At 44.7% G+C, this 9,591-nt stretch overlaps 2 protein-coding genes across 2 annotated transcripts in view; one reads left to right on the forward strand and one right to left on the reverse strand.

Moving 5' to 3' along the window:
• LOC131885189 (homeodomain-interacting protein kinase 2-like) overlaps positions 1-4,832 on the forward strand; it is a 7,097-nt gene extending 2,265 nt beyond the window's left edge. The window contains 1 exon segment of the mRNA XM_059233145.1: positions 1-4,832. This exon segment is cut by the window's left edge and continues 28 nt beyond it. Coding sequence (XP_059089128.1) covers positions 1-2,180 — 2,180 coding nt within the window. The 3' untranslated portion in view covers positions 2,181-4,832.
• On the reverse strand, positions 4,801-6,644 carry LOC131885303 (uncharacterized). Its single transcript, XM_059233324.1, has 3 exons — positions 6,491-6,644; positions 6,009-6,238; positions 4,801-5,395 (listed from the first exon to the last, which is right to left on the reverse strand). Exons 1-3 carry the CDS (start codon positions 6,492-6,494, stop codon positions 4,940-4,942), a joined length of 690 nt encoding a protein of 229 aa, XP_059089307.1. The 5' UTR covers positions 6,495-6,644; the 3' UTR covers positions 4,801-4,939.
• Between the last annotated feature and the right edge of the window lie 2,947 nt (positions 6,645-9,591).

Here is a 9,591-nt window from a genome sequence, read left to right on the forward strand (position 1 = left end):
GCCAAGTGAACGTTCCCACAGATCTGGAACGGGGAGAGCTCTTAGCGGAAAAGGTGGACCGGCGGGAGTTCATCGACTTGCTCCGAAGGATGCTAGTTATGGACCAAGAGCGTCGAATCACGCCTAGTGAAGCTCTCAATCATCCCTTCGTCACCATGACTCATCTGGCTGATTACGCTCATTGTTCTATCGTGAAGGCCTCGGCCAGAATGATGGATATTTGCAAGAGACCCAACAATAGCAATGCCAACCAGCCCCTTCAGAGTCAGTTGATGGCCGCTGCCGCAGCCAACATCGTTCCCAGATCCAGCAACGTCACTCTGACATTTAACAATCCACTGACTCGAGGACTGGCTGTGCGGGAAAGGTCCACGGCTTATGACGCCCACTTACAGGCTGGGGCACAATTGGTTCCCTCGGCTCTGTTACCACTACCAAACTATCAGTCACTCCCCTCACCAGCCAAACACGTTGTGGTACAGCAACCCGCTCAGCTTCAACCACCCCCGTTACCCACGGGACAGTACGTGCCAGTTACAATGGTGGAACAGAACGGCAGGCAAATCATGGCCGCCGTACAAGCCGGCTGGCCCGCCGCCGCCCGTCAAATGGCGTTGGTGCCATCATGGCAACAACTTCCAACAGCGACCCACACGGAAAACCTTCTCCAGCCTCTGTTTGCTCCGGATTCAGATTGGTTGAGACCCTTACCAGAGCCACCAGCCACCATGTTTCCCGTGGTCTATGATAGAAGCCCTGCTGCCCCAAGATCGTCTACCTACCTCAGCGGGAGCAAACGCTCTACCAAGCCATCCAACCCTCCACCTGCCCATGCCAGTAGCTCGTACTCGTCCAACTTACGCTACGTCAAGAAAGAGCCCGCGCAACTAAGTCCGGTTAAAAAGCGGATCAAAGAGAACAAAGATCACTACGTAGTGACCGATAGCTATGTCGAACCCCATCTTTATGGTGGAGTAAGCCCACCCTCTGCCACCACTTCTAGCCACGGTGCCATAACCATCCACGATACACCACCGTTGCGTCAGCAACGCATACTGAAGCCCCAAGTTCCGGAGGTAATCACCATCTCAGATAGCGACGAGGAACTTGTAGACAACGAAAAGCCCAGTTCCCTTAACAAAAGTGAAACCAACTCATCCTCGTCAGCAGCAATCTCTTCTAATAATGGAAACAAAGGAAGCAGTAACTGCCCGAGTGTGATGCCCATGACACCTGTGAGAGCGGACGAATATAGCGCGCAATCCACTCCTTGTGGCTCGAGAAGCCATGCGGCCTCATGTGTGACCGTAGCAGATAGTGATGAGGATTATCAACGAACGCCTCAAAAGAACGTGTCCACTTATCCGGCCTCAAACGTGAAGATCGAACCCACTTCCACCTCCACCACTTCAACCACGGGCTCGATGTCGCGCAAAAATCGACTCATGGTTAAGGCTCAACCCGAGTGGTTGCTGTCTAGCTCTGCATTAAAAGAAGAACAAAAGTCCTTGGAAAGACACGAGCAAAAGTATCTCGCACGATACCCAAGCTCAAACTCGTTGAGAGCATCAGATTATGTGGAGCAGCAACTCATGCGTGAAAGAGAAAGGGAACTGGAATCTCAAGCCAGCAATCGAGAACGTGATTACGCACTTGCCCTGAGGGAGCGAGAGTTGGCAATACAAAGGGGACTCGACCTCGGTCCACCGTTAGCCCATCAATCCGGTGGGGACTACACTCGTGTTTCCTCACATGCGGCAGAATATTTGCAGCCACCAGTGGCTCATGCCAACGCCAATAACGATTTGCGAGCCGTGGTGGCAGCGGCCCAGCAATATCGCCATCAATCACCCGGCACCCATCAACATTCTGCCGCGGATCTGTACGCCGCTGCGGCTGCAGCGGCTGCCGTGGCTTCCGCAGCGCCGGCAACGGTTTATGTAACGACAGCCGGCTATCAGCAAATTGCCATCCCTCCGCCCGCCCATCATGCTGGCCGATCCCATCCTGGCGTGTTAGGTCCACCCACAGCTCCGCATCCTTTGCCCGCTCATTTGCATTCAGCAGCAGCCGCTATGTTTCCATCACCTCAGCAGCAGGCGGCTTTGGCTGCCGCCGCTGCTGCTGCTCCTTACGGTTATGCTCCGTTGAGCCCAGGCAAAACCCGTTACCTATATTGAACACGACTTCATTCTCGTTCTTGCACGTCAACACACGTTATCCATCCCGGAAATGGGTTCCGACTCAAGCTCGAGAAAACCGTCCTGAGTGACCATAGCGCAAGGTTGCACACCATCAGATCAGCACACCATCATACGAAAAAGAAAGGCATACGTGAACGAGCGAGCGCTGCTGGGTAATTTCTGTTTTATATCTTTGTATCTATCTTCCCGTCCCATCGTACTGCACATTGTTCCGCTTGCAGTTCACATTTCATTTCCCGAATTCTGTCTTGGGATATGACATTGTGATTCCGGGCAGCAGTGCTAAATTTGATTAACACGTCAAAACTCTACCTAATTCATTCAGCCTTTCGACCTGACGTGTTCGATTTTTCCCTGTAGGCGTTCGCCCGGGAATTCCATTAGACTTCTCTGGATCAAGATTCAAAACCTTTCTTACTAGACTCTTCAAATAATGGAAGCATCCTTTACAACGATCCACCTTTCGAAACACTCCGAATTTTCTGCTTTCCTTACTAGTCACCAATCTCCAAGCGAAATCATAGCCCGTGTTCAATACCCTTCATTATTGTCTTAACAATCTTGTTCCACCACAATTTTGAGTTATGTTATTTTTTTTTTTTTTGCATGAAATGGATTGGATCTGGTATGGGAAGACAAATTCTTCGTTTTCCTGAGTAACGGAACTGAATTTGAATTTTCTCCTCACGATCCTCCTTCTCAAGCAATGTAGCAGATGATAATGAATGAGAAACACCATCTTCAATATTGCCCTCTTCAGTTCCTATTTCGCAACTTTTGAGCAGTAAGACGGTGCTTTCTACTTCTAGTACTTGTTTACAGTTCACCGCGCTGTCTTCTCTGTCAATCCCGCTGTCCAATGTCACATATGCATACACTTAACACATGAACTTACATGCAATATCATGCCTTGAATGAACCCGAATTGATCATTTCTTCACTACTCAATCGCATCCGTCGTTTTGCGTGTACATAATGAGTACTTCTCACCGTCTATTTACGTATCTTTTCCTGCTCCAAGTACCCAAGAGCCTATGAGATTGCTTGTACCACAAATCACTTTTGTAACTAGAATATATTCAATATTTCATCCGTTTGAGCTACTCGTGCGGCTTCTGTCGAAGTATAAACGATCGTCTTTTGTATGTTATTCCCCACCCAACCCTTCTCCCCGTTGATAAGGAATCCATTTCTATTATTGTACTTAAAATAAAAACCTAGCCATGACTCGCTTCCCGTTTTTGATGTGTTTGGGCAATTTCGTATACTACTTCCTCAACTTACAACAATTCATCTCTTCAATTTCAATGACTTCCCAGTCTTTGGACTTGTGAAGGTTCTGACCTAAAGTACTACTGACACTTAGATGTAATTCTCATGACTTAAATTGCTTGCTGTCCTGTAATATGAACTCCAAATATTTTCCTCTCCCACTTCTGTGATTATGAAAACATTCAGAATTTGTGCTAAAAAAATCATTGTTGTCCCTCCCAATTCATCTTAAACTGTCGAATTACTTCGAAAGAAAACCAATGTTGTTGTGTGGCCTTTTCATTGTAAGAAATGGAACTTGATTCGAAGTTGGTTGTTCAGACACTAGAGTAAGGTTTTCGTAGCTTTCGAGCTACATTTAGATATCACCAAATGTCAAACATTCGTATGTGTTGTGCATTTCTACAATTCCAAACTTTAATTGACTTCGTCTCTCATCGTGACGATGGCATGCCCACCGTACCAACACATGCTCGCAATGAGCTTACATGCAGTTTTTTCAATGCTTCGGTTATCTCTACTTCTCCTTGTTATGGCATTCGCCATATCCCATATCCCAAAACACAAAATTACCATCTAATGACTGAAGCTATTCGTAAAAGCAATTCATAGGCACTCACTCATTCGACTGAAACCTCCTCTCAGCTCAGACTCGGCTCATTCTGAGCTCAGTCTGCTAAGTCAAAATAAACTTCAGCTGAGTTGTCGTGTCTTGAGTTTTGATTATATTATCATCGGCTCTAAGATACTTCAAAGCATTCACGTTATGGTCATGACATGCAGCAACATTGCTTTGCCAATTTTGTCCATTTCCCCCTTTCAAACGCTCCTTCCGATGATAAATTGAGGCGGTGTGGGTAGTATCATTTGGTCTCATTTGTGAAGTTTCATAATATTCCTTAACAAAATATCCTTTGAGTACTGATTAATCACAATTTTTTAGGAGGCGCACATATATATAAAGTCCTAAAGTACATTCATTAAGATTACCAGTCCTATGTGCAAGTAACCCTCAAACTACTCGGAATATCACCACTTATACTGTAACTGCTTCTACAATTATTTTCACTTATACTGCTATCACAACTCCCACCTCCCCTATGCTGGTTTTCCAACCAATACCACGACATACATGTACGCTACATACGGTACATAGTTTTCATTATCAATCATCCTTGTACTACATTGCTGACATGCTCTATCCTCCCATTGTACTACAGTACACACACACACATACATAAATTAAACAATTATTGTATACTATATACAAAACAAGTGCTGAACGTCATGAGCTACGAAAAAGTAATAAAAAGCCAAAAATTATCATTATGGGCATCCCAGCCCCCAAAAATAAAATTCGTGTTGCATTTATTTCTTTTCCCGAGATCCGTGGCGTAGTCCAATGCCCAATAAATACATCTAGAGCGTGAGAATAAAAATGACTCTAGATCCTGGTGAACACTTTATGGAGTTTGAGTGGTCCCCAGCGTGGTTGTGCGTGACCTATCAAGTGAGTTGATCACCAAAGAAACTGTTGATCCCAGGGGCGCTAAAATGGTTGGTTTGTTGGAAGTGAGTCGAGTAGACTTCACATTGTCAATGCGGTCCGTGACCGAGGTGGCTTGGCGTGGCTCTTCAGCGGTAACAGGGAGTTGATTGGGCCTCAAAGTAATGCTAGCCAATTGACTGACAGATTTGCGGGTATTGGACCCTCGGGCATTACTCGTTGGTGCTTCAAGGGAAGTGTCATGATGCGGCAGAATTTTAAGATCGCTTAGTGAGGAGGCTTGGTCCCGTACGTTGTTAGACTCGGTCGAATTGACTTCGGGGACGGGATACTGGAACAACTCGTTCAAGTTGTAGAACTCTTCTGTCACATTGCAATCCACGTTCAGGGCAAAATCACAGACAAAGTGTTGCTGAAACCAAAAACGGATCAAAAACAGGCTTCCTACGCTACACACAGGAAAAAAAATTACTTTCTTGCATTTCAGCGGGCGCTTTGTCCGTTAGCCTCTGCCAACTATAGGGCCGGTTCCTGCTTATTGAATTATATTCTGGTTCAGTTGTTTTTCGCTAATTCTGTCAAAACTCTTATGCATAATTAGTGACCCAGATCGCATAAAGTCGGGAAAAGAAGTTTCGTTCACGGCATGTTACCAGATGTTTTTTGCACTCTACCGTGCCTCTTAAGACCCCGTCTCGTTTGAGTTGTCTGGCGTTGTTAATAAGGGTCGCTTTTACATTGATGGGTGCTAGGGTCGAGGGGGGAGCCTCGCCCAGCCAACGAAACCGCTCATCACATTGTCCAATTTTTCTCATTGGCGATATCAAAAGTCCGTATCAGATTGATTCTCCGTCTCTAGGGGTGGTTAGCGTATAAAACTTTTCTTTTGGAGAGAGGTCGGAGAGGAGACTCGAACTGGGGACCCCTCACGTTAGTCACATACTAAGAAACTGCGCTAGCTCTTACGCCGCGTCCCCTCCCGTCAAAATGAGCATTCAAACTAGCAAACAATCGCCATGCCATACCTGATTAAAAATGGTTCCATTTGGACACATGAAGCTCCATTTGACGTCACGACGACCCAAGCAAATGTGAAAGACTTGACAGTCTGCCCTGGGATCTGCATAGTACCCGTATACACGCCCTGTGCACGAGAAGTCCGAGCCCAAGGACAAGACTTCCTCTACATCTTGAGCCCGGGTCCAGTCAAGAAATGCCAAAGCTCCCACCAAGAGAGAAAGGCAGGTTAAGTGTCCTCAAGAAAAGAGAGTTGACGTTACAATCACAGTTTCCAGATTTGGGCAGGAGAAAAATGTCCAAAAAATAATGCTGTCAGAAAACAACTCTTGCTACTTATGAGCAAAAACCTATCACACGGCCAGACATTTCGATACGGGTGAGAAATTTGGTATTGAGCTTGTGTTACTTATGAACTTATGATTACTCTCGGAAAAACTCATTGCTAGAAAAAATCGTGAACCTTTACATGCAATGTATATCTTCTTACCCATGTTTATAGTGATTGTCGAAGAAGGTCCGCAAAACAACTGAGAGACGGGGAAGACCCTAGTAGTAGTATGTTCTACATAAGGGTGGCCAAGCAAGGTAATGTGGATGAGTACGATGCATATGATTCCAGTCCAGTGTCTCTTCACGCTTCAGTCCAGCCTCCCTCCGGTTCCGAGCTTTGTAGCCTCGGATAGGGTGAGTGGTAGGAAATCACGTGAGCTAGCTGTCGGTGGCGAGTTGGCAGCCATAATGCTTCAAGTTCCTCCTCATCCTCAATATCTTCATTTTCACCCTCATTATCATCATCATCATCATCATCATCCCCACCCAAGCAATAGAAGAAATGCTTAGACATGGTCAGGTAAGTGTGCGGTTGCGGTTTGATAGAAGGGGAGGTAATTTCAGTGAAATCACTTTACCATCAACCCTCGTCCAATTGCTGAATAACGAAGATGGTGAGTAGTCATGCGCAAGCTCGAAAGTTGCTCATGCGATTGAGAACCTTAGCTGAACAGGTGGGGTGCCACCCACAAAGCAAGATGATAAACAACATTGGACTTAGCACTGATCACCACTTTAGTTTACCACTTACATTGATATCCATGCCCAAAATAAATCGCTGTACGTATGTAATCCAGCACTTTGGGCTAAGCTAGTTGGGCAGGGGCTGAACTTCGACGGTAACTGTTGGAACGTTCCATGAATTAGAAAAGCTTTTATTTGGTTTGGTTTTTCACGGGCTTATATAACCGCTACAGGGATTGTAATCCCCAGCACTATTAAAGTGAAAGGTTATAATTCGTCTATTTATTACCTTCAATCTTTATATGATATTTGGTCTACCAACGAATTTGAGTTGGCAGACCGAGCTAGTCCTTAAATGTAGGGTTGATCTGGAAGGCTATCTAAAAATTTGTCCAAGTCTGACTTGAAATATGCTACCGGATCAACAATGCCTACGTATTCCCTACGAATATTAGAGGGAAGCAATTAACCAGTGAAGGAGAAAGAAGAGAGGTGGACTTGATTGTTCGAACTAGCCTGGATTCTTGAGGGCTTGAAGGTGCTCTCAAAACGCACATTAAACCTCTACGGTCACTAGAATTGACCCTAAATCCTGGGTTGGGACAAAGCTCATGGATACTTTTGAAGACGTACAGTATCAGGTACCTTTCGTACCTTCTCTAAACACTGTACAGTCCCAACTCTTTTAGCCTCTCCCAATATCCTGTGATGTTTCTAGTGAAACATCTTTGGACTTGCTCGACCTTTTGCAAACCTGCTGAACTTACTGGAGCCCAAATGGGTGAAGCATATTCAAGATGTGGCTGGACAATCGACTTGTACAGAGTTAGCATCGTGAGGCTATCTCTGGGCTTAAACGTGCGATATATCCAACCACACATTTGAAAAGCTTTACCCACCTTCCACTGGATATGCTCATCGAACTTTCCATTATTTTGGAGGACTACACCTAAATCTTTCACAGATGAGACCTGCTCAATATCTTTACCTTCATTATCTGCGAGTGGAGCATTCAAAGGAGTTGACCCGAAGGTCATTGAGCGGAATTTCATTCCGTTCAGGGCCATATTACTCTTAGTAACCCAATAATAAATTATTTCTAGGTTCTTTGCAAGGCCAGTGGAATCTTGGCCATTCCTACCAGAAACTAACTTTGTATCGTCAGTATAAGAAGAGAGACTGGCATTACTACTAAAGCTTTTGAAGCGGGACAATGAATACTAAAAAAAGGAGGGGCCCTATGATGGAGCCCTGGGGAACACCTGACTTGACATCATGTATGTCACTAAGGGATCCCTCAACCTTGACTATTTGCTTCCTATCCTGAATGAAGCTTCTTATCTAATTGAGAACCTTGCCTTGGATCCCAATGACATGAAGTCTATTCAACAAAAGGCCATGATTTACTTTATCAAAGGCCTTGGCAAGATCAAGATAGGCAACATCAACTGACTTGTGCCTTTCCAGTCCCTCAATGACCTGCTCTAAATGCTCAATCAGTTGGGTAACCGTGCTAAGATGTGCTCGGAACCCATGCTGGCTAGGAGGAAGGACTTCATGAATATCAAGAAATTCAACAAGTTTGGACTTCATGATCTTCTCAAACACCTTCACAATATTCGAAGTGAGAGAAATAGGCCTTTAGTTACTGGGGTACGACTTATCTCCCCCTTTGAAAATTGGAACAACGTGAGCTAACTTTAGTGAAGAGGGAAACTTGCAACGCATCAGGTAGGAGAAAACAGGAGCAAAAACCAATGAGCATTTCACTAGAAACTGAGATGTCACACCATCAGGGCCAAGAGAACTCGAGAGTCCCAAGTCCCTGATGGCCTCTAAAGCATCTTGATCTGTCACTACAAGATCATCTAAACGCTCAACTTGACTCACCTTGTCAATCTCAACATCTTCAGAGCAATGAGTTGTTGCTTTTGAACTCAGTGGGGTTGAAAACACACTGGAGAACTGATCTCCAAGCATGTTAGCCATGGTCTCTACATTGTTAATGGCTTCCCCATCAACCTCAAAAGGCCCAATAGAGTGTTTCATTTTCTCTTGGAGTTCGCATAAGAGAAAAAGCCTTCGAATTCGACCTGACCTCCTGAACCACCTTAGTCTTAAATTGTACATAATATGAAAAAAGGAAAACGTAATTTTGCAGATTATTTCAGTATTTCTTGCAATAGCTAAAGATAAACTAATTTGCAGGTTCCAAATACATATTTTATTTTCTGGTTTGGGTTGCTAGGGTTTGCCTCGCCCAGCCAACAAAGCCAGCCATCACATCGTGCATTTCCAAATTCCGCTAGGCAGATTCATGTCCGGTATCAGTCTTGGAGATTCGATCCGGGGCCTCTCTCACTCTAGGAAGCTGCGCTAACCACAAAGCCACGTCTCCTACCGTCAATATTGACTCAGAAAATAATTTAAAAAAAAACCTCAAAATGTTTATTTGTGGCCAAAAGTAACGAGCATTAATTGAAAATTATCACTTTGGTCAAATAGTGTGGTACAATATGTTAAAATAACTAATGACTTGAATAAATAAAAAATAATATTTCAACTGAACAAAAA

Source organism: Tigriopus californicus, chromosome 1, assembly GCF_007210705.1.
Source record: "Tigriopus californicus strain San Diego chromosome 1, Tcal_SD_v2.1, whole genome shotgun sequence".
In the NCBI taxonomy this organism is placed as follows: Eukaryota; Metazoa; Arthropoda; class Copepoda; order Harpacticoida; family Harpacticidae; genus Tigriopus; species Tigriopus californicus.

Bases quoted from the DNA above. Each gene is read 5' to 3' on its own strand.
- LOC131885303 (XM_059233324.1), bottom strand. The intron at 5,396-6,008 runs GTATGGCATGGC...TTTTGGTTTCAG, and splicing joins ATGGAACCATTTTTAATCAG to CAACACTTTGTCTGTGATTT.